Source organism: Bombus vancouverensis, chromosome 12, assembly GCF_051014615.1.
Source record: "Bombus vancouverensis nearcticus chromosome 12, iyBomVanc1_principal, whole genome shotgun sequence".
NCBI lineage: Eukaryota > Metazoa > Arthropoda > Insecta > Hymenoptera > Apidae > Bombus > Bombus vancouverensis.
Window position 1 is genome coordinate 8,482,801 of NC_134922.1, and position 25,286 is coordinate 8,508,086.

At 39.4% G+C, this 25,286-nt stretch overlaps 2 protein-coding genes across 2 annotated transcripts in view; one reads left to right on the plus strand and one right to left on the minus strand.

The window, feature by feature from the left end:
• Nucleotides 1–2,875, plus strand: part of LOC117155209 (uncharacterized) — a 34,824-nt gene extending 31,949 nt beyond the window's left edge. Inside the window, exon 2 of the mRNA XM_033330931.2 lies at nucleotides 1–2,875. Within this exon, the coding sequence (XP_033186822.1) occupies nucleotides 1–997 (997 nt within the window). The 3' untranslated portion in view covers nucleotides 998–2,875.
• Nucleotides 1,774–23,752, minus strand: LOC117155210 (uncharacterized). Its single transcript, XM_033330932.2, has 2 exons — nucleotides 23,402–23,752; nucleotides 1,774–5,398 (listed from the first exon to the last, which is right to left on the minus strand). The coding sequence occupies exon 2, from the start codon at nucleotides 5,391–5,393 to the stop codon at nucleotides 4,431–4,433; it is 963 nt and encodes a 320-aa protein (XP_033186823.1). The 5' UTR covers nucleotides 5,394–5,398; nucleotides 23,402–23,752; the 3' UTR covers nucleotides 1,774–4,430.
• Nucleotides 23,753–25,286: the final 1,534 nt, after the last annotated feature.

Genomic DNA, 25,286 nt, shown 5'->3' on the forward strand with positions numbered 1-25,286 from the left:
ATTGCTGAGCTGCATGCTGCTGCTCCTTTCGGCCGCCATCGTCGTAATCGCATCCGAGCAAGCGGTGTCCAACTTCGAGACAGTTCACACGAGCAACGCGGCGATCTTGAATCGGCTCGGTCTCGCGCCGCTTCAGATCCCCGATGGACACCATAAGAAACGTCTTGCTGGTCCCGAGCCGCCTGGACTCGGCTCCCAGACACGGATCCACCAACCCTATAGCCGTCGACACGGACATAGAGACAGCCACGTCTACATCGTAAAGCTTCCTGCCAGTCCGCCGTACTACACGATCACGAAACCGCACAAAACGGTGAAAGACGACAAGATAACCAAAACTGGGCCGAATTTCCCCGTAGGATTTCAAGGAAACGGGAAACCAGCGAAGATCTATCACTGGAATCTTCCTGTGGTGAAGAAGATCGGCGAGAAGAAGAGACTGTACTCTCAGCTGAAGCTGGAGCAGGCTAAGAAGAAGATGGACGTCACCAAGAAGTATCAGAACTCGAAGAATTTTATAGAGACTCGGGGCAGTTCGAAGATCAGTCAGGATCTTCCTCGTCAAGAGAATAAGAAATATTTTGATAACAACAACGATAAGATTAACGTTCGTCAAAGTAGTGACAGTCCATCGAAACACGTAAGAAACAATGATAAGAGGCTCAACTATCCTGATCACGAAGAGAAGAAAAACGAATCGACGAAGAAAAACGAATCAACGAAGAAAAGCAGCACCAACTTAAGTAACAAGACCTACAGGCTGGATGATTCAGGCGTGCACAGGATTCACCTGACGAACGAACTTCACGGCTCGAGGAACACGGCAAAGGTGAAGAAACACCGGAAGAAGGCAGCCATGTCGTACTACGCGCCAATCACCGGCAAGTCCGGCTCCACGAGCATCCACAAGAACTTCCCCGGAAATGGAAAACCGAAGGCGTTCTACGTGATGGAGAAGAGTCGCAAGCCCGTCTACTATCATCCCTTGTTACCTTAATCTCGCGTCGCGGCGCTAAGAATCTGTGTAATCACGTGTTAACGGCCCGTGAGCTTGTTAACTTATGTTAGTCGCGACTTCGCGATGAAACAAGAGCAAGGGCCGTCGTTTCGTAGGACGATGACAAAATTTTCAAAGGACTGAGAGAGTAAGAATGATCAAGAATGCGTGTGTGAGAGAAAAAGAACGAGGGATGTTCGGATGGAGTCGTCCTTGCTCGAAGCCACGCGTATCCTGCAAAAACCGTTCCACTTTTGTTACAGTTGTTAGAAGTATTAGATTAGGTTTCCCGAGACTTTCTTTGGAAAGGTGGACTTAAATTTAGGATAGTTTAAGGAAATTTTTGCAAATGCCTGCGACTGAGTTCGGTGGTACGCTCAGAGATCTAGATTAAGTCCAGGGAAGTGATCGCTGGCGCTTCTTCCTCTTTCACGAGCCAAGCACCGACGATCGCTTCCTGTCGCTACGTTTAACTTGTATAATATATTTTTATAAGTTTTAACAGATACTTTTTCTATCGTATCGTCGATGTGTGCCGTTTTTTACAACAAAGGAATAAGCCATCATGACTGGTTGTCTTATGAGATACGTAAAAATTATGTTAACAATGGAAACAATAGAATAATGAATTTGCAGTCTCGTAAAGCAATCGGTCACGAGCGAATTTTTACGAAAGACTGGACAATATACCTATATATACCCCTCTCGATGGGATGCACATGCCTTTTACTACGTATAATCGCGCAAGGATTTTTACTGGTTCTTTTTTTTTCTTCTTCTTTAATAATGAATTGCAGAGGCGCGAGAGCAGCAGACATTTTTTATATTCTTATATCGTATGTTATAGGAGGAAGCTCAATTGTATCGAACCATGGCATTCAGTGTAGTGTAATAAAAGTATTTATAGTACTTTGTACAAGAATGCGTTGGCTGTTGTGTGTGCCCGTTGAGAAAGAAGCAAAAGAAGAAAATCGGCGAAGAATAGTACTGTTTATGCCGCGAGTGTCAGCCGTTTAGATTCTTGCTTAGAATGAGAACCGCTCTTAACCCGTTACAGCACATTTGCGATAGTATCGAGCCAACAACGAACCCTTTGCCCCGAGGGCCACATTTTTTGATAATTGACCATCTAACTTTGAAATGACCAGAGTGCCTATCTTCCTTCGTCCAACATCTCTTTTTTTTCTCTCAAACCCTTTAACCAACGTCTTGTTTGTCATCCGTGACGAGAATTAGCCCCTCGTAGTCTGATCTAAGAATCATTTAGCGACTCGTCGTAAAAAATTAGTTTATTTCGAACAAATAGAAAGGTTTAAAAACGACAGATCGTTTATTTCAATGTAAAAGCTTTAACGTGTTACGTGCGTATTTTTAAACGATATGTTCTCCGCAAATAGGAAATTTATTTGAGGAAAGATACGCGAATTCCTGGAAATATCATTGAGGGAAATCGCGAGATTATATTGAAATTCCATTTGAAGCCGGCTTTTCCGGGATGTCTGGCGGTGGTGTTATCGCGATCTTTGAATTCAATCTCTTTGAGCAAGTAGCATAGATCGCGAGGCATCCCCGTAACCAGACAGGATATAATCCCGAGTAGACTCGCGTCCCAAGTCAATATTTGTGCTACGTGAGAAGGGGAAACATATGAAACGCGTTTTCTGGTCGACGCAGCCGACTGGTAAGAATTCTCGAAGAACACCAACGTTCCGCTTTCTTTGGTAAAAAGATAGAGAAAATGGAAATTATCGATTGGAACTTTCGTATATTTTTCACGTATTTACAAAGTAAAAAAAGGAGGAAATTTGTGTAAAAAAAGTTTAGTGATAACGGCATATAAATTACGACTTTACAAATAAATATATGCGATTAAGTACATTATGTTATAATACTAAATGCTTCGTGATATCATGGTTTCACTCAAGATATAAAACAATGGATAGTTATATATTAAATTACCCTAAATGGTGCTTGAGCAAATAGTCATCATGATTTCTTCTGCATAATCAGCTAGCTATATATAAATTATATATACGCATTTTTTAACTGATTAACGTATAGATAGACGCATATAAGTATTGATATAAATAGAAACTATACACTTAAGAGTAACAATTAAAATTATACATCTACTCGCAATAGAGTCTGTATCTCGAGCAACCACAGCGATACGTCTTAATTATGCAGAGTGGAATCAATACCAGCATACTGAATTAACGCAACATGAAAATCAGAAGATATTTAACTGCAAAAATGAAAAACTTCACGGCTGTTACGTTTACGTTTCTCATTACGTCGTTTTATCTTCCACACTGGTCTTTATCGTTCATTTCTCGTTTACCATACAGGGATATTTCTCCTCGATCTCTTCCCCTCTACTTTAAAACGCACTTCCACCACTGTACCTTGTACAATCAAGGCATCGAACTTGAAAGCAACGTATAAGGAGAAAAAAAGATACAAATCTCTACTAAAGAGATCGTATTAGCTACGCCAACGACGTCCATCATCGACGTGATGAAATTTTTAACAGTCCGTCTTAGGGAACTGGCTCCACGGTTCCCGCATAATCATACGCGTAATAACCTATACTCTTAGATGTAAATGTAACACAGTATAAATCACTAGTCAGCCTGTGTAACTTCTATATCAAGGCCGTAAATACGAAAGCTTGTCGCTGTACGAATATACATGTTTCAAATCCCGTTCAGACCGGTCAAGTTTCTTGAATTCAGGCGATTCAATGAATAAAGAACAAGCTTAGAAACTTGAAAGAACATTTCAAGAAGGTATACTATCTCAAAGAAGCTACGGATAAGTTTGAGAATCTTTTCACAAATAACTACAAAATGAAGAATTTAGATCTTGTAGGATAACATTGACATAGACCTATTTTCTAATTTTTGGCGACGCGGAGATTTCATAACGATCGAGTGAAAAATATAATTTCGAGAAAAACGTTAACAGAGCTTTCAAGATAATCCATTCGTTCTAGTAACATAAGTCAGTAGTATGACGCGTTAACGCGATATTTCACGCACCTAACACCGTAAGAAAATTAAAAACAAGGCTTTGATTTCTGAAAGTCCAATAGTATACCCCCTGAAATCTAGCATGCTGCAAGTTCAGTCAAGGAAAACAACTTCAAGTTGCCTGAATTCAGATAAATGCACTAATCTGAACGAAGCGTAAGCGCGAGTGTAATTTCTAAGCGATCGAGCATCACGATTCTCTGGCACTCGCAGTTATACGATTCGAACGAGAATGGCGAATCGATTCCTCTCTCGTTTCACATTTCTCGTGCATACGCTCGTCGCTTCTCATCTCTTTCGCTCGAATCCATCATCATCCGGCAATCAAACCGACGATTTGTAGGATTCGAGGTAGCCGTGGTTCGTTCCACGTTTCGGTAGCAACTAGCTGCCCCGTGTCTTCAATAGTAGGAATTATCTTGCCGGTAGTCGGGGTACCGGAAAGCCTGACGTGCCCCTGCGGTTCCATCAGACTTCAACAGAAAGAAACTGGTAGGCTTGCCATTAAACGTGTACGGGCCCTTGTCCAGCTTGTTGACCAAATCGTCCGCTGGTTTCTTGGTCGGCTTTAAATTGCCCTGCCATTGATAAATCGATGTTGGTTTCCCATTGCTCACAAAGTCCGCCGAAACGCTGTCCAGATTGGTGATTGGGCTGTCCGTTGGTTTCTTGTTCGTCTTCTTTTGCCATTGGTAGACCGACGTCGGTTTCCCGTTGCTCACAAAATCGATGGGCAGCTTGATGAACGGGTTAACGGGTTGCTGGTAGTTTGGTTTCGGCCTTCCGGGTCTCGTGTACGGGACATGCGGCCGAAGGCTGGCTGTGGAGTAAGTGGGCGGTTGCGAGATATAGCCTAAACCTGGCACGAACATGTACGGCGTGGGTGGTAGCCTGATGTAAAAGATGTTGCTTTCCTCGTATCTATTCGGATCCGACATGGTTCTTTCTTCGGTATCGAAGTTGTTGCTGGGATAATCGATATCGTAGGGGACGTTAGAAAATGGAAGCTGTGAAACGAGAGGATAATTGACGAAGATGGCTTTATGCTTCCGATTCTTCTTAGTTGCTTTGACTTCGTTGGATTGCTTTGAGAAACGGCCAACCTCAAGCTTGCCTTGATTATTATCTTGAATCGAGGCTAGCAACGAGGATTTCGACTCTTTCGTTCCACTGTCGGTCTTCTCTGATTGCTTTTTTGTCGACTGATTCGTCGCGTCCTTGCCGGTGACAATCCCGGGTTCCGTGGAAACTGGAACCGCGTCCTTGTTCCGAGGGAACAATCGAGCGTCATTCAGGGTGTCTTGGAGCGGCACCGCCGCCGTCGATGCCATCGCGCAAACCAATAAAGTAGCCGAGATCTTCATGATGACTGGAAAAAACCAAACGATTTCATTGTTTTTACCTTGAACAACTAGCACAATTTGTTGAAAAAATATGCTTACAAAGCAAATTTAATAAGAAATATTCATGGAAAATGTCTAAAAAGTCATCATCGCGTGTGTTATATAAGTATATGTTAAAACAAAACTGAAAAATGATTTGATTTATCAAATGATAAAATGATATAATGAAACACTGAAATGATATAAAATGATATAAATGATATGACAAAATATCTGAAAAATCATTTTCGTTATTGGAAAATTTACGCTCAAAATATACGTCAGAGAACGTCTGTTCGATTCTCATTGCCAAACGATCGTTCGATACAGCTATTGGAAGAAGAGGCATTGGAACTACATCAACCATTCACCAAGCATCGAGGAAAGGCACGTATAATCCGGCTTATGAGTACTTACGAGTTGCCTCATTCTCGAGCAGAAAATCTGATTAAGTTATTATCCCTGAATACTTTTTCGCTCTTAAAATATCGCGCTGAGCCTTTCATGCGGGCAACCTTTCCAACAGTAGATACAGTCGTCACAAACTCGCATCCTAAGTGCACGCGTTACCTCCGAATTAAATCGACTAATCGTTTATTTGGCGGGTTAACGCGACAAGCGGATGACATTAAGCATGCAAAACGCGATCCCGCTGAAAGATAGGGTGGATGCGAGCGAATCATCGGCGAACGAGCCGAAACAAATCGTCGGCTCGTCCGGCTGAACGTGCCCGAGGACAACTCGTTTTCTCGGGAACGGTGTGCCGCAGTATGGAAGTCTCTTCCTCCTTCATTGCGCGGCACTGGCTGTTCCCCGTAATCGACATCGAATAAATCACGTAGCCCCGTGGCGGCAGCAGGGAAGCGCATATAAGCGAAAACGCAGAAAAAAACGAGACACTGGATGCGCACGCGGGGAAAGAAAACACCGCCGCGACGGGGACAAATTCCGCGCGCGTGCATTCCCCGCGTCAGGCTTTCTTCTCGCGGCGCAACCGTAGCGCGAACCAAAGGGAGAAGAACAAGAGCATCAGGAATGATAATTGAAAGCGGGTTATAAAATCGTCGAGTCACGCATTCCTGACCAGAGAGAACTCCTCGAAGACCTTGCAGAAGGTCGGACGCACAGAGAGAGGGAGAGAGAGACAGACAGCAAGGGAGATGGACCGAAACAATCCATTCAGTACGGATTTCGTAATAGGGTTTCTCGTATGCGTCGAATGTTATTTAGCAGATAGATTTGGCTATTTGCTTTTGCTAATTCTTAATTGCTAGAGATTTGTTACAGCGGTGATTTTGATTTAGCATCACGCGACTTGCTGATTGAATCGCTTCTAATTGCGAGAGTAACCGCGTAGTAGCTTGTGTCAAGTGTAGGGTCCGCTATTTCTTACCGCGATGACTCGCGAAATATCGCATGTACCGGTTGTTTATTATTTCGCCACGTTGAATCAGTCGGTATCTTCTTTCTTTTTTTCTTATCTTTCTTTTTTCTGTTTATTAAACTATACAGGTTTTGTACGAGAGCGTGTAATCGAAGTGGCAGGGGTTGGTTAATAGTCTCGAATTAGAACGTTTTATCCTCGGTTCTGCTCTCGCGTTTCCATCTTAAACGGGTGTCGAGTCGATTGATTCTCATCTTTCACGCCGCGCCAGATGGATATTAAAATCGAGCAATTAAAGTCAAGCTCGTCGGCCCTCGTGCAACGCGGATTTATGAGCGTATAGATGGTAGAGCGGCAGCGCGATGTAATTTTCTCGGGAGATATTCAGATTCCAACGAGTATAATTAACAGTGTGACTGATCGATTTAAAGGATAATGGCGGCCCGTCAGCATTTACGATTAAGTACCGGTTGATTGTTACGCGATACCTCGTTATTACCGGCGTCGGGTTCCTTTTTCTCGAACCGCTGTTAGTAAGGTAAACCAACTACCTTTTCCCTGGCGGATGATGCAGTCAGCTTACAGAGACCTGCGTTATCCGCCAGTGGTCTTGTTTTATACCTGTCTTCCCTTTGTACACGGTGGCAACACGCTCCATCTAACTTCGCTCATCCCGCCCAGGTTTTGCATAAAATTTCAATTCATCATTTCCGCGGGAACACCCTGTCCGATAGAATTTTTCCTTTTTACATGTGCTCTTTTATACGGAAAGCCCTATGACATCAGCAGTTTTCGAAGCGTCAAACACAGGACGGAAGGATCTTCGAGCTCTTGCGTCTTATCCTTTCGTGTCATCCTTACCTCCTGTCCTCTTATACCATCCTTCCTACCCTTCAAAAATGTTCCAGGTGATTTAAGGAGGTCCTGGGTACTTATTTCGAAGAGTATTAAGGATTCTCGTCGATCATCGAAGATTATGACGACGAAAATAATACTAAGCCGAATTACATACGAGATTCAAACCTGTCCAAAGTCGAGGACTCTTTTGGAGACTTCAACGTCTGCACAGGTCGTTTTTCATCGCGGCCATTTCGAGCACACCGTTATTTTGCCGAAATGAACTGCCCGAATACGCAGATGCGCGTATCTTTTTACGGGCATCTTTGTCAGGAACGATACAATGTGCTCGTGACAGGAAAGGCGAAACCAAAGTCTTCGCGTGCACATGTACTCGATGAGAACGTCCGCGGGATGGAGGTTCGACGTGGCGTACGGCTCGTACCTTCGTCACGTGTCATTAGGACTACTCTTCGGTCTTTAACTCCTGGTATTGGATAAATTCCCCTGTAATTCTTTTTGGAACTTCGAAATAGCACGTTGGAAATAGCACTTTATATGTTACGCTTCATTTTATATGTTAAGAATTTGTAAAGCAACGTTGCTTGGATAGCTTCTATAGCTTGGATGGGATTTATGGAACAGTCAATTATCAATTGGCCACTTTTATAATGATTAGCGATGCTTCGTTTTTTCTCCGAGTTACATTAAGGAGTTTTTAAGCTTGTATAGTGGTAATGATATAGGATTGTACGATGGTCATTATCGTACATTTGTATTGTAGCGAAGATACAGATAGTATAGCTGAAGATGTTGGATAAATTCGAACTCTTTTTGGAGCTGCGAAATAGCACTTCCACGCTTCACTTTATCAAGTTAGGAAATTTATAAATTGATATTGTACCGCTTAAACGGGATTTATGGAACAGGTAACTATAAAATGACCACTTTTATAATAATTAGCGATGCTTCGCTTTTTCTTCGCGTTAAATCAACCAGTTTTTCATTTTGTACACTTGACCATCATCGTACAGATTTGTGCGATAGTAACGATCTAAGTAGTATAGATGTAGATGCTGGATAAATTTTCTTGGAATTCTCTTTGGAGTCTCGAAATAGCTCGTTCACGCTTCACTTTGCAATTTATAGAGTGATATTGTACCGCTTCGATGGGATTTATAGAACAGGTAAAGCATAAACTGGCCACTTTGATAATGATTAGCAATGCTTCGTTTTTCCTCTGAGTCAAACGAACGATACTGCTTGGATGATATACACCCAAAGATATGCCATTTCCGCAATTTTAATGAAACTTGGAGACATCTGCACGTGCTCAGGATTTTGACCTAGCCAGACTGATTCTCCTCGTTAATCGGAGGGAACTGCGGAGTTGCAAAAAGTTAGAAAGTGGTGCGGTATGTAAAGTCACCGAGTAAAGTGGGGATAAACGATGCGTTATCAGTGGTAAATGGGCGCAGATTATATGGAAGGAGGCTGATTTTATCGATTTTGTCGTGCCATTACGCGCAGTCGAGTAATTAATTTATCGCGTGAAAGATGATTTGGCATTCCTCGATATGCCGTCGTACTTTCTTTAGGAAAATTGAGCCTCTCCTCGCCGGCCATTCGCTTCTTTTTTCTGTTGCTACTTTCTCCCTAACCCTCAATTTACGTGGATGAAGAGAGAGGGAGCAATGACGGAGTAATGGCTATCCCATCGCATTGTTGACCCGAATAATTGCACGTTAATCGCAAATGCGCTCTTTGAAGCGGAAATCAGGCCATTTTTTCCGTGGATTTCGAGAAGCGAACGTGTACATGCATCCGGTGTAAGACTCGCGTCGCGGTTGAAGATAGCTGTCTAATCACTGTCCAAGTCATTAAATCAAAAATACTGCTGGATGACTCTTAATTATTCGAGTTAATATTGTTCATTTTTGAAGATCAGCTTGTATAGTTTTCAGATGTAGTATAACATAGTAATCGAAGTAGCTAAATGACAGAAGATGTAAAATTAAGTTACAGAAAGAGATGTGTCAAAATGTACTTGTTTTTTTCTGAAATTCAAAGAACCGAGTCCGAACTGCAGGATGGCGGTGAAATTCTAACCAATCCCTACCAATTTATGTAGTTCTCCTTAATAAGACGTATTACTCATTTTTGAGTGCATCAAATTAGAAAAAAAGAAGCACCATTGACATTTGTGTACTCTACCTTATTTAAATATTTTGCAGATAGATAAGCGACATTCTCCCTAAGTAAGGATCCTTAAGAATTTAAAAACGTACCACGCCCATCAAAGACACTTACAAATTTCGAAACTTAAAATTCTAATAACAAAGGGTCCTTAAGAATTTGGAAATTGAAAAAAAATGATTAAAATTATGACTTTTTTACGGTTAGACAGTCCTTTGCAAACACTGTACGTCTCGGTGGTGCGCTGAACTTTTGTTTTACGGATTACGGGTTATTTCTGGCACTGGCTACGCGAATGGAAATGGACATGGAAAAGTGGCATGTATGCAACTGGAAGTTGGTTCCGCGATCGAGCGCGAAAGGCAGCTTAAAAAGGAGATACTTAAGCTTTAACGGGTTTTCGAGGGAATCCATAAAGTTGGATCGCGCGTACGCCTCTTGCATTTCTCTCCTCGCGGCGATTACGCGCTCCTGTTTCGGTTTGATTTTCATCCGGTATGAATTTTCGCGCAATTTGCGAAGCTCTTAATTAGACTTCGACGGATAACGGTAGGTAATTGCAGTAAATAATTTTTAATAAACAACCGCGGCGTGTTTCTCGACGCAATTCTTCTCTTTTTTTATCGTGGCTAAGACTCGTTTAGATTGGTCAAGTAATTTGAATTATGTATAAAGTATATTCATATAAGCAGGACTGAATCAGGCTTGAATTGAAGTGAATTGACTTCAAGCAATAGATGTCTAAGATCTTCATCACACACAATTTGATTAGTGAAATTTCACAAACCACTGACAAAGTCGCGAATCAGAAATTAACAGCACCAGATCTTCTTACATAATCAGAACAAGTTTGATACAACTGACATTTTAAAAGTACGTCATACAAATTGTAAATCACTTGATACTCTACTTTGTTCAATACTTTTGAATTTATAAAAGAGAAATCTAGAATCTATATACAACTAGTCGTTTGTCTCAATTTAATAATGTTATTAATAAATTATTACGTAAGAGGATTCTGGAATTAGTAAAAGTTAATGAAATTCGCTACGCAAACGCTGTTTAAAATACGTACATTTTGGGTGTCAAGAAATAATTGAGAATATCTTAACTTCACTTGTCACTTATATTTTATAGTGCTAGTAAAAACATTATTATCGAATTAAGAAATTTTATGAAGCTTGAAAGCACGACATAATAGAGAAACTACATTTGTTAATTCTAAAATTACCAAACCAAACCTACTTTTATCCAGACAAAAACGTAATTCCATACTCTTGTTTATTTTGCTCGTATCACTTTGATTTTAATTAACTGTATATAAACTATTTGGGCACACGTTGAAGGTTTTAAATGTTTGACATGTTAAAAGTATTAAAAATAATTTACTGTAATTACCTAACGAGAATGGTAGAAGTCGTTGCTCCGCTGTGTGGCTCGCGATAAATTCGTTGAAAATTAATCGAGTTTATTCGAACCTTCGTCAGGAGGTTCACGCAAAAGAACGACCCGTATTGTGGTCCATCATTCTCGTCTCTGTTCGCTCATGCGTTTCTAATTAGCCAATTTTACGCTACTGACTCCTAGTACGGTAAATATTCTCGTGGTGCACACATCAAACTCTGGCAGGATAGAAATTTTCATACTCTGATTCGTTTGATGCTCGAGCAAATGTGAACACATGTTGCATCAAAGTCCTTTACTGCGACTATATCGCAAACGACCCTGTTAACATGTTTTGTTCGACATAAAGAATTTATTTCTTCATTTAAAAGACCTGCCAACGAAATAATTTACCCGCGATAAAAATGTTGGGCAAAAATTCTACTCCGTTGAATGTTACGGTATTCTGTTTGTTCTTGGTAATGGTTCCGTTTCTTAACATGAGATCTTCGAATTATTTATTAACGCTTGATCCTAATCGCTACTTCTGAAAGTTAATTCAAGGGTACTCGGGTAACTATGCTATCCTGTTATAAACTACACCGTTAAAAATCGTATCGATATTTTGTTACTAGATCGCGTTACCGGAATGCAGGAATTTTATATCCGCATTTCGTTTTTAATATTAGAACTTCATAGAAATTTGATAGATTTATAGTGGTATATTTTGAGGAATGTTCGAATGATTTTTGGTAAAAATATAATATATATATATATACTTTTTACGTATGTATATCTATCATAAATATCCACAGTCTTCTTATAATATAAAATGATACACAAGATAAAGTTACTAAAATTTCTTTAACAAATATAACAAGTAAATGAAAATGAAAGCTTCTTTTCCCCTCGTATTACGTACTTTTTCATATTACATTTTGATTTCTTTGGTAGAAATTTTATACTTGAAAAGATAATAGTTTTTAGCGTTAAGCGAAGTTTTACAGGGAAGACTGACAATGAAAGTTAGAACCATTGAAGGAAATAGGATTTGATCGTAGGATTAAAAGTATCGTGTTAGCGGAATTCGAAGTGTTTGCGAGGCACGAGAGGTGATAATTTAAGTATCGCCAATTTGAGCGTCATCGAAGGTCGCACGTGGCTCTTCTAACGAGCGAGTTTGCTAGACTTTCTCATAATTGCACCGGCAGTCACGAAGGCTGCAGGTGGTTCTCGCGAGATCCCAATCATGTGAGTCAAGGTATTCTGACTTTACACAATGCTCCCCTCTCCTTCACGTTGTCTTAGATACACGTAAACTATGATTCCGGATTTCTGAGACTCGGTCTAATTTCCTAACTGTACACGATTGTTCTTTTCGGAATGCAATCCTTCATCATCCTGCCATCAATCTATTCACGCAAAATATCCGTTAGAACGATCGGATCAACCTCTTCTTATGAGAGCATGTGTGCAGAGATTCTGACGCCGATTTCATCTTTGCACAATGTGACAGAGTAAAGAAAGACTGGAGCAAAATATAGCGCTGTTAATTTCGCATTTTGACAGATTGCTGTGGATTTCCTTCCATTTCTGTGGGTTTCCATTATCTGAACGTTAACAAATAATTTGCCTTTCAATGTATTCTATATTGCTAAATGTTAACAAATAATTTTCTTTTCAACTGTACATAGGTAAACTATGTATGTGTTGGACATATATCATGAAAGATTTTTTCACATTGTCGTGATTCTCACTTCGCGTCTCACATTCAAGCCGGTACCACGCACATGCCCTAAAAGCTTGTATATTCGGATCGGTATTGTACGTAGCGAACCTGTTGCACGTTACCATACAAAGCAATCATTAACATTCTGACGCCAGAAATACGAGGAATCTTGAGGAGAAAGAAATTAATTATTTTCTCCTTCATTTTATCCTCTTCGCTTTATTATTACACCGTAGGAGGGTTAATATCTTAATAATGCAATACTTAATATTTATTACCTATATAATAGTACATATAGTATATATTTTCTGCACCTGATGCCCCAAAAATGCAAGGAATCTCGAGTACAAGGAAATAATTATTTTCTTCTTGGTTTTTAATTCTTCGTTCTATTACACTGTAAAGGGTTGATGTCTCCTCGAGAAAGATCAAGGGTTTCGTTAGAAAATATAAATTTCTATAGAAGATCTAAGGTAGGCTTTTAGGTATCTCTTCAAATTGTCAAATGATGCTTGCCGAATATGCAAGCATGACAGAATCCAACTATCTAAAAATCATTGGATATCTAAACGCGCGATAAGATCGTTTCGGTAGATGATCCTCTAATTATACTTTGAACAGGATATTATTAAATAAACTCAAGGTATTGTCCTTCTTTTTCTGTCCGTTGTGGATAAGTACCGTAAGGAATCCCTGCTCGAAAAATTGGCTATCCTCTAACTGTAACGAGATCGTCGAACATTTCGACGATGTAATAATACAGTAGTCTCAATACACAATGAGAGCCTGGACCCGATCACGCGTTACGAAAACCGAATTAACCTCTTTCGAGACCTTAGCAGATTCCGGTTCTTTCGCCGATTTGTGTCCAACAAAAAGCCTGTTTTCATCGACAATGGCTCTCCTATTATTAACGTGGACATTTACGGTGTCCAAAAAGTTAAAGATTTAAAGAGCGGAAAATATCGATCCGATGCAGATGTCAATTATTTGGCTGATCAGTGCACGTAAAAGATTTCTCGGGTCAATAGCAACCGTTAAACCTTGTCCTATTATTATTAATTGTTTTTAATCACATCGAAGAAGAAGAATAGAAATATTAAAACTTTGTCAGCAGTTGCTATAAATAATTGGAAAATATTTTATATTTCTAGGAATAGAGTATTTCATCTTTAATGTCCGTACAATGTTTTCCAAATTTTTCGACAAATAGATTGTTTCAGAATGAAAATGTTGTAAGATGATTTTGATGAATCTAGAAGAATGGAATTAGTTAATTATTCGGAAAATGTATAGAATTATATGAATGTTATTTCGATTACATTATGTTTTCATTAAGCCGCATGTAATTAAGGTCTTATTTGGAAAAACGAAATCACGGTAACGAATAATTAAATTTTCCTCAATCGCAGACACATGATCAAATCAATAGACTAGGGTACCAATATCAACCATCACGATTAATCGGAAGCTAGAACAGTAGAAGTTTAGAAATAATTTGCATATGTAATTAAAAGATTCGACGTTAGAAAGTCCAGTTTTGATACAGCGTATTGATAACCTCAGTAGAGCGAGACGCAATTAAAAACGACTAGACTAACACATTCTCATTGCGCACTCGCTTCAATTAGTATTTACGGCGAAAGCGTGTCGCAAAATTCAAACGATATGATTAAAAGGAACGTAGTATATACTCAGAGAAATTAACGTCTGACAGATTACCAATCACGGTGAATTTCTAATGACATCAGGAATTATGAGGAAATTATACAGAAACGAAGGATCGTCGAGATAAGTTAGAAAACCAACGTGACTAAAACAAAATCACTAACGAACTCAATGATTCGATTTCTTGAAAATAAATAATTTTAGCAAGAAACGGTCGTATCTATCAATTGAATGTAAAATCAAACGGGTTTTCATGTGGCTATATATAGACTCCCCTTATCCGGTCACGTTTTCATTCAGAGGAAGACAATGAATCACATGTCGTATTTATCCGCCGTTTATAGCATTTATTGTAGAGAAAACCTCACTCTAACACATTTACTACCGAAATACTGCTCTTCAAGAAATGCATATTATTTGTTAGGAATAAATCGAAGAAATTAAATGATATTGTTTGTTTTAACACACTGTTTATTGATTTATTTCTTTCTTTCGTCCAAGTACGCATAGAAAACGTAGCTGTTGCATTAGCAGCGTTATTTACAATTAGATTAACCAATCGATGATATGCGAATTAATGAAAGAATATCGATGAACTTCTATGTAACTAATGCACGTTTTATCACATTGAATATTGTTTTCGGATTAACTGGTCGCCCGTTTATTCAGTTAAAGGGAGTATCCTCTAAATTACCACTGAACAAAGAGTCTTTGAACGAACACAGTCGATTGATCCTTTCATCGTCAAACCACGTAAACGTCCCGTTAGAGTTGGCATAAAAATGAATGCGATTCTTCAAAATGTTGCATCACTGTAAAAAGGCAACGGTATGCTTGCAAATTGTATCACACATGGAACGATCCGAATAACATTTGATGTATTTAACATCCTATACATCTTAACTCGTCATTTAAACTAACGTTGTAGGTCTTCATGCTCTTTTTTGATCATTTATATTAAATAAAAAGCAAGCATAGAGATATTAAAAAAATATTATAATATTACAAATTATCGCAGTAATTAAACGCCTCTCGGAAGCATACTTTTCGCAATGTGCATGTTTAAACGAGGTTTTAATATCTTTTGGAGGAAATTTACATCGTCTCCTTTTTTATAGCCTGTGAGATTCAGCCACGTTTAAAACATTTCGACGAACGATCACGTTTTATTTGTTCGTTGCGAATTTCCTAGTAGTCTGATCCTCGATTAAACGTCATTTTTAATCCATTAGATCGTCAGTGCGCGTATTTCATCATCGTCATTCTAATGTCCACGCCGATTTTTTCCTATCTTTAACGATCTCGAGAATCGTTCGACCGGTGATTCACTTACGGCTTCTTTCCTTTTCCAGAGGTTGCACAGGATAATTCTGGAATCGCAGAGTGTTTCCTCGCCGATTGCCTCCTTCTTTCCTCCTTCCTTCCTGTGAAGCACGAGCGACCGGCTCTTGGGTGTGTGCCGCCATTTGTATTCGGAATCACAAGGAAGTGAAATCTTAAACCGGTCGGATGCGTTGTTAGGCTAGGGGCGTGCGAAAATTGTTCGCCCATTGTCAATCACCTCACGGACCATCGGCAAACTAGGAACAACCGATCTTCTCCTCCTACCAGATTTTTCGACGAATAAACGACAACGGAAGCCGCTTTCGAATTTTTTGATGGTTTTCGATTTACATGGCGAAAGCGGAGCGATATTTTTGCAGGCAACTGGGTTAGGTCTTTTGTTCCGATTTTCCTTCTTTTGTCATGCAGACGGTGCCTTTGTTATCTTGGAATCTTTTTTTTTTCGAGGGTGGACATAGGATCCAAAAAGACGGTCGTTGGTTCGTACGACTTTTCGAATGTTTTGTCCTTTCCAATTGAACAGTTTGTAGCAATAAGAAGTCAGCTCTAATATTTAACGTTGCATTAGAATTCTGATCTTTAAGGTATTTTATCTTGTTTACTGCTTCGTATCTGACGCGATGAAAGTGATTGATAATAATTTTTATCATTTCCTATACGCGTGTTTTAATATTCAGTATTCTAATAAGTTATTCCGATCATCTGTAACCCGATATCAATTTAGAGATAAATCGTATTTATTAGAAAAGAGAGAAAACTGCAATTTCACATACCTTCTGCTTTCATATCAATATATAAGGGCGCAAAAGTTTATTATCGCGAGTATCAGTTGATCGTGAATATGTCGCACGTTTCAAAAAGTGACTCGATTCTGATCGATTTTAAGATTGGTTTTCGTTGACTTACTCAAATGAGAAAAATGGAGCTGTCTTTTTCTCGCAGCAATTACTTCGATTTTCAAAAGAAAGCAATTGTACTTAAGAATGGAAACAATGTCGTGTTAAGTACCATTTTTTTACAAAAGCCCGTAAGTACAATGCGTTTACGACTTCACGGTGCTCGTTGCCTCGCCATTCTCTAATTACGATCCTCCAATTATTTTCAACAGCGTTAGCGGATGCTAGAGATTGTAACGAGCGGCTATAATTCAATGGCTCCCGTTTTATAGAAGGAAAATAACGTTTGGCTGGCTGCTTAGAAATATGGTATGCTCGTAAGGTGTCGATGGTCTAGTCAACGAAATTCTTCGCGTTTTTCCCATGCCATGCTCGCTGCTCGAATAACGTTCACGGTGGCTGCTCGTATCGGAATACCAATTAGTAGCGGTGATAAAGTGATCGTGATCGTCACGCGCAAGCTGCTCGAGTCGCTTTGAAAAACGTTACGTAATCGTCGATCATACTTTTCTTTTATTTGTTTTTCTTTTCCTTTTTTTCATGATCTGTTTCTTTACTCTCAGGTTGATCTTCTTCAGAGAAAATTGAGACATCGTATGACATGAGTTTCATTCAAGTCTCATCTTGTACGTTGATCGACAAAGGACTCGGGTTAAATGAATCAGCGATTTGCCTTTTATACGGATATTACCATCGAACAGATTGCATACTTCTCCGTCGGCACAGAATATATTATCTCTCGAGGAAGTAGACGGCGTCTGGTTTAATCGCCATTGAATATTTAGAGGCGAGCTCCTGCGATTGTCCCTTAACGATCCTCTATATTAATCCACTAAGGACCAAGGTTGCATTGGTTGCAACATTTTATTTGTAATTTCCTTTTAGCCAATTCACATTGCTGAACTCCATTGAACTCTGTTGAACTCTATCGAACTTATATTGTAATTATAAGAAGGAAGTCCAAGAATTTGCTCGATATTCTTTTATTACTTCTACTTCCGCCTAGATTCTAGATCCTCCACCTTTATGAAATTCGAAAAAATTGAAGTATTTTATAGCTCAATAAAAAGCAATATCTCTCTTCACATTATAGAATTTCCTTTTGTACCTGTAATTCTTAGATCAGAGATTCTACAGCTTCTGCATTGCTACTGCTATTATTCTGTATTTTTTCTTACTTTTTCTTTTTCTTATTTTTTTCTTATCTTGACGAAATAATATTAACTTACTTTATTTGTGTTTTTTTCATAATGTTACTTCTACACGTTACACGTTATTTCGTATTGTTCAGTCCTGAATGGATCAAAGAATTAACTTTGCGCGTGAAGAAGAGGAAGATAAATGAGGTCTTCTCGTATCGTAGAATTTCCGTGCAGTTTCTCTGAAATGGTCGTGGTACTCGTGGAAGTTCCAAAAATCGCGAACATTCCCTCTTAACTCGAGCAACGAAACCTGTGTCCGGCGCTTCTCTACACGGCTTTTCAATTAGTCATTAATCCTTACGCGGTTGAATGTAAATGGGACCGTTATACCATCTTCTTGAGTGCAGACTAATTTATACTGTTGGTAGAATGGATAAACGATACAGAGCGGGAAGCTGGTGCAGAAGTAACCTGTTACATTTTCTCGTTCTTTTTTTTTTTTTTTGATGATTGATGAGGTCTGAAAGGTTCCGCGAGAATTTCATAAATTTTACATCATGACGCCTTTGATTTTTCTGAATTCGTAAAGGTTGAAACGAATAGATTGGACCTTGGCCAAGGAAGCGGTAACCCATTGGTCGTCTCATACATTTCAATTAGCGGTCAGCTATTTCATAAGCGCCACTGGCGTGCAAGATAATCGGCACGTCTCGATGAACAGACCACCGCGTTACGTACATTTACCGCGGCACCGCGTTTGAGCGTAGCGGTCTTCATACTTCATGATCAAGCGAGATTTTATATTAAAAGATCGAGTAAATGATATATGGTGATGATTAATCGTTAAGACAATTATATATACGATTCATTATCTATCAGAATTTATTTATTTATAATTCAGTGTTTATCTTTTTAATATTAAAGATTTCTACTAATTTATGACCATTTATAAGGATTATATTAGATGAATAAATAAATTGTAATAACTAGGTACCTTCAGGCGTGCGTCTTATTTAAGATAAATTAAAGTATAAAGGCACTGCGAAGCAGTTGTTAAGATTCATAAAACAGATGGGTCACCGATTTTTCCAAAATGAATGAAATTTCAATTCATTGGCCGAATTCCATATGGATAGTATTGTTAAATGCCGTCAGTGGTACCGAAGATCAGTTTCTCCAAATTTGTACCTGGCAACTGCCTGACCTCTGTGAACCTGCTAAAGGTTTCTTTTGATAGCGAATTTTCTGCTAGACCAACCTGATCTACAGACAATATCCAGCCCTTATTACTAGTATCCATAATTTGTCACCTCGTGGACATGGAAAGATTTTCCAGGAAGAAGGTCCTAATAATGGAGGAAATTCAAAGAAGATCCCAAAATGGAACAATAACAAATAACGAAGAACCAATAGTGAAAATCAACGCAAGAGTACCAAAGGAGGAATTTCAACGATGAAAAAAAGACATTGCGCAAAGATGATAAAGAAGAAGTTCTGAAAGATAAAAAGAACTTTGGAAAAAGGGGCTAAAAGGAATATAAAGAAAAGAAGTATTGCAAGGACATAAGAATTATAATAGAAGGACAAATAGCAACATAAGGAATCAGAAAGGAGACAAACAAATAAGGAATAGAGTCGAGTTGAGGCAATAAAGAGAAGAAACACAGTGCATAAACACAAAAAAGTCTAGGAATAAAAAGATACAATACAAAGACACAAAACAGTTCGGACAATAAAAAAATAGACTCGCTAATATGACATAGAAAAGGAATAAAAAGAAGAAAAATGACAGGGCACGGGGACATCAAAGAAGTAAGAAAGATTACTCAAAGACGCCAAGAAAAGAACGTTAGAATGTAATAAGGCTAAAAAATGGATTCCAATGATAAGAAGGTGTACATAGACGTCAACAGTTACTATCTAACATAGCAGCTTGAGGTGTGATTGGAATACTCATTAGTACACGCCATGTAACCAAACTACCGGTATATCAAGTTTTCAAGAAGTTTATGCCGCCCCATTTTACTCGCTGCCTGGATCTTTGGAATTCAAGAAAACGTCGAACAGTTAGGTCTAGCCTGACTGAATCGTAAAACTATTCTTTCGTTAACTGCATCGGGACTCGAGAGAGAAAGTAATGGATCTGGAGCTTGTATAACATCACGTAACAACCTATATTTCGTCGGAGAACCGTACACTGTAATAATAGTAACATGTCGTAAGTATAACATTTTGAAAAATTACCGTCTTAACCATTTTCATGCTGGAAGCGTTTTGTGCGCACAATTTGCATTCATTCTGTTCTCGGCGGCTGTTTAATTAGAAATACACGCGAAGCTTAAAAACTAGAGAGACCATTCAAGACCATCGATTCTACCGATCATTTTCCTATCACGTAATGTTCACAAAAATGATAGTCTCGTCGGTTCCATAAATTCGTTTGGACGATATCGTTTCCGCGTAACACGTGTAGAAGCGGTTGTTGAGTCGATACTTTTCGTGTCACATCGTAATTTAATCGACGATTTTATCGGTCGGTGCGCGAACAACCTATTTCTAGACTTCGGTAATATCACGATCTTAATTACGGAAAGCTCGGACGATTCCCGCGGCTGTAATCCCGTCCCATTACCGTTCGGTTGGTGCATTCGTCGATCGAGTTACGTTTCAATGTGCGCGAACTGGTTCCGCTAACTCCCGTGGATAACTTTAGACATCGACGTCATTAATGTTAGACTGGAAAGCACTTTCCGTGACGCACAAGTAGCGCAAAACGAAGAAGAGAGTCGCCTTGGCGAGCGAACGAACGTCCTTGCCATCAAAGTCCACTCGATAAAGCTAAATCGCCCGCAAAACTATCTACCGCGTCGATCATATACGTACGCGTTCAAGTAATACTTCAGTGACAGAATATGATTCAAATTTCAGATGTTTTTCGAAAGAAACGTTTTCCAAGAATTGTCGAACGACAGTTAGACGAGCACGTGAAATGGCTTGCATTACCGGATCGTGCACGATTTTACAACTGTTATTCGGACCTTATCTCCACATTCACATCGTTGACGAAATTCCACTTTTCAAAACCAGTGCTTGATGCGATCTACAGGAAAAGAGATTACTGGGTTTTCAGGACAAAAATTTTATTCGAAGACTGCATGAAACTAATTCTTAAACTCCATTGGATAGATTTATCAATCTACTGGATTGTATGACGAAGTACATTTTGTTAGAAAGGCTTAAAGTGGATGCAAAAAGTATTTTCACATTTTTTATCAGGTTCTACATTTTATTCGTGTAATATGCAATTCTTTTAATCACATGAAAGTACTTTTGTAGCCACTGTAGATCTTTCACAGATAGAGTGCAATATTGACGTGAAGAGATTCAGCTAACAGAATATCGTCAACCAAGTTCAACTGATTGGCCTACAAAAGTGAAATGGATTGACGGTATAGACCATACTTCCTCGAAAAGTTTGATGAACCATATTCTGTTCTCAAATATATGGAACCCTCGGTAACGATGAGCACACAATGTTATACAGTCTAAATCATAAATAAAATCATAAAAGTTCAAATCATAAAATAAAATACACCTAGCAATCTAGTATATTGTTGAGATAGCGAATATAATCTGGCATCGAGCATTAGCCCTTAGGCTATGACTACAATGGATACGTGTTCTAATAAATACAGGTGCAAAGATGATAAATCACATGCTCTGTCTTTTATAGAGGAGCAATTTTAAAATTCAATGTGTTGTCAATCAATTCCATATGAAACCAATCTTTTCACTTATTTTGGGATTAAATACGTGGTTTTGTTAGCTTCTTAAAAATTGAAAAGATATTAATAACATTACAGTTATGCAGATTAACATTAGTTAAATTAAACTAACATAACAGTCAAACTAATATTCGTTTCTTACAAAACATTATCAGATTTACCAGTTATTTTCAAAAGGCCTATATCATCTGTCGGATGATCCCCTGCTTCGTCAAAAATTGTCAAAATACTTCTGCTGAGCCACCAAGTGAAATAAAACTCAGAAAACCAACATAATTTGATTTATTGTGTTTCCCACGCGCGCTGTTCGTATAGATTCTTACGAGTACAAGCATTTCTTCAGACATATTTCGTTAGTTCGCTAAAGCACGAATTCGCGTAACAACAACCCTAACCCAGTAAACAAAAGAGCCACCATCTTGTCTCCGATCGAGTCAGCAATGTCAATCTATTGAAAAAGCTTATCGTTCTTTTTTTCCATCCGATGTGGGATCATAAACGATGCGCCGTGTGCATCGCGATGTCCACGCTCGATTATCGAACTCCGATTATGGTAATCGTGCGCACGGTACTTAATGCTCAGGCCGCGTCTCTGGGGAATTTTTAGAAAATAAACAGAGAGGAAACGTTTCCTGAAGGAGCTCGTGTAAGGAAGCTCGAGGCCGAGCGCCAACGTACTCGAAAGATGCGCCAACCCCCCGTCATCTTCTGCTTCTTGTAACCTCTTCTTGTCCCGAAGCGCGTCTCGCGGATGCTCAGCTCACGGGATCCTTGTGTAACATTGTGGCAACAAGGAAGTCGCTGTTGCAGTCTCTGAGAATTACCGTTTCGCGATAACGTCCTCGAATCTCGAGTGGTGGCAACATATCCACCCAAACGAAACGCAGAAATACACGGTGAACAGTAAATCGAGCCGGTGTGCGAACGCGCGGTGTTAACTTCCGATAATCGCGGAAACTTTAACGGAACAGATAACGAGCGTGGTAAAACTGCAACGATTTAACGATCTCCGGTGGCGATTAAACGGCGCGGCTACGCGTATTCTACACTCTCTTTTGTGTTTTCATTGTTTACGATCTGAAATTACAAAGTGCGCTTTGTAAACGCATCGAGGAAGAATGTTTTAATAATAATTGAGAGATCAGATGGGTTGGCGCGATTTTGTTGAGAAAAATTAAACGTCGCGGTCGATGGAAACTGTTATAATTTTCTTATACCACCTGAAACGATTCTTTTAAATTATAATGTTGTAAATTTTCAATGTTCTCAACGAACTGTTGTAGGTTCACTATGATTATCGAGACGGATAAGATGGTATTTCCGTTTCCTAGATTGATCTTTCTATTTTTAATCGTAGTATTTCACTTAACTGTAATTAAATTCGATCGAATTGTGGAAGGTCAGTGTAGATGTTAATAGCTGTTGGCATATACTCGATGACTAACGATTTCGATAATTATTCTATCCTTCCTTTAAGGAGACTCAAAGTCGTCTTTCCTCCGGGAGGAAATCGTGGCCTTCGACTTACGTAAACGAACGCTGTTTGGCCCAGAGAGTCCTTCTACGTATTCGCGCCGTATCGCGTTGAGCAATTACTGTCGAGCAAAGTTTGTTCACACTACCCACCTCGTTTGCCTTTGGAAGAACAGCGGGATCCACGGAATAGTGTTTGATCTATAGAGGTTCGATCTCTCGTGTCTCTTGGAGGAATTACTGGAAAGTGCACCCGTGAACGATCACCAACGCGGTCGCGATCTCATCGGTCTCGCGCATCGAACGAACTTTTATCCTGATCGAAAGCTTCCCCTCGACGCTATCAAACCTTTTCTCCTCTCTTTTTATTAATTTTTCTTCCGGATTTTCGTCTTTCTTGTCTTCACACTCGATCGCTACCTTTGGTCACTGGCTACTTTTGGTCGCGTTTTACAAGTTCACCGACTCCGTGAATCGCGATCTGCTATCAGAATGAAGGCTTTTCTTAAGGCCGTCTCGTACTTATGTCGCTGCCCCCACTATGGGGCAACGCGCCGCGAGCACTCCTCAAGCTCTTCAGCTTGTCGGGGCCCGAACAACGATGCCCCCCTCTGAACATAGAAAAGGAAATACGTGCCAGAATGGACGACACACTTTCGTTCGTTCTTTCGTTCGTTCGCCATCGCTTTTTCGACGGTTCACTCTTCCTCCTCCTGAGGCTACATCACGCTACGGTCTTTGCTCCTCGACGATAGGTATTTTCGTTTGGCGACGAAATTGGCAAAATTGCAACGTTTGTTCACTCGACGTTACTTAACTTTTAGCTCTTAACCTTTGCCTTAACCCCTACATCCTTTTGCAAATGTGGATAAAAAGAAGCTAACACCTCCGCATGCAAAATCAAGTAATTTTCTATATACTACCTTCCTCAAATACAGGTGACTGATCTTTAATCAATTCGGACGTGATTCAATGGTCCTTCTTTTTTTTTTTTTTTTTTTTTTTTTTAGAAAACTTAAGTTATACATAGCATATGTAACACAGGGAAGATTTCTTTGTTTTTACGAACCGAGGATCGTAAAACAACTCCTCCCATGTGGCTCATGGTTCGTTGTAAGTATTCTTATGATTAACAATCAGATCGTCGAATACATGCTGCGTGCAACATCCGTAAAATGCCGAATGGTTGCCATTTTCCTTTGATGAAGGTCCATGATAAGCTGCGAAAGAAATAGATCCTCAGTCTTTGATGTATAAACGTGTTTGAAACCTCCATTTCGTTATTTTACGATCCATCGTTAAATCGAGTCTTCGATCGAGTTATTTTCAATCAGAGAATTTTCGATCAAAGAATCCTCCATCAAAAAATTTTCGATCAAGAAATCTTGTATGAAAACCACTTTCCGTCCGATCGTTTCGTTTTCATTTTCAATATCCCTGTGCGTGCACGCGCGTCATTGAAGACCGCGAACGATTTTTCTCCTGTAACGATCAATCACGCATGATCCGATGAATTATTCGCGGTACTTTCTCCGCAGACCTGTTGATAATCTAGCACAGTTACGCAGCGTGCAATCCGATGGTGGCACGAACGCAGTAAGAAACATGTGTGTCATGTCAGATTGAATATCTGCTCGCGTGAAATGGCTATTCGCGGGGAGCAGCCGCGAATCCGCGAAACGATCAGGCTAGGTTCAGCGAAATGGAACAATATAGAGCCTCGTAACGCTTTCTAACTGCATTTGTTCTTCCTTTCAAGAATGCCGATGGGTGACTTCGCCTTTCGATTGTTGTTTTTTGTCCGCTTGATTGGCTTCGACTGAATTATTTAATTCTGAATAAAATATCTAGCTTTTAAAGATCGTGCATATAATATCAAAATGATTTTGACAAATAGAGTAAGTTTGAAAAAGATAGGCGGAGAACGGAACAAATCACAGTTTTCATTCTTTATCAGAAGACCAATTGTGTGATTAAAAGAATGTTATTGTACCAAGTTGTATTTTTATTTGCATTTTTATTTCACGATTAAATATAT

What these genes read in the sequence shown, in the direction of transcription:
- LOC117155210 (XM_033330932.2), bottom strand. Translation starts at nt 5,393, where the DNA reads ATGAAGATCTCGGCTACTTTATTGGTTTGCGCGATGGCATCGACGGCG.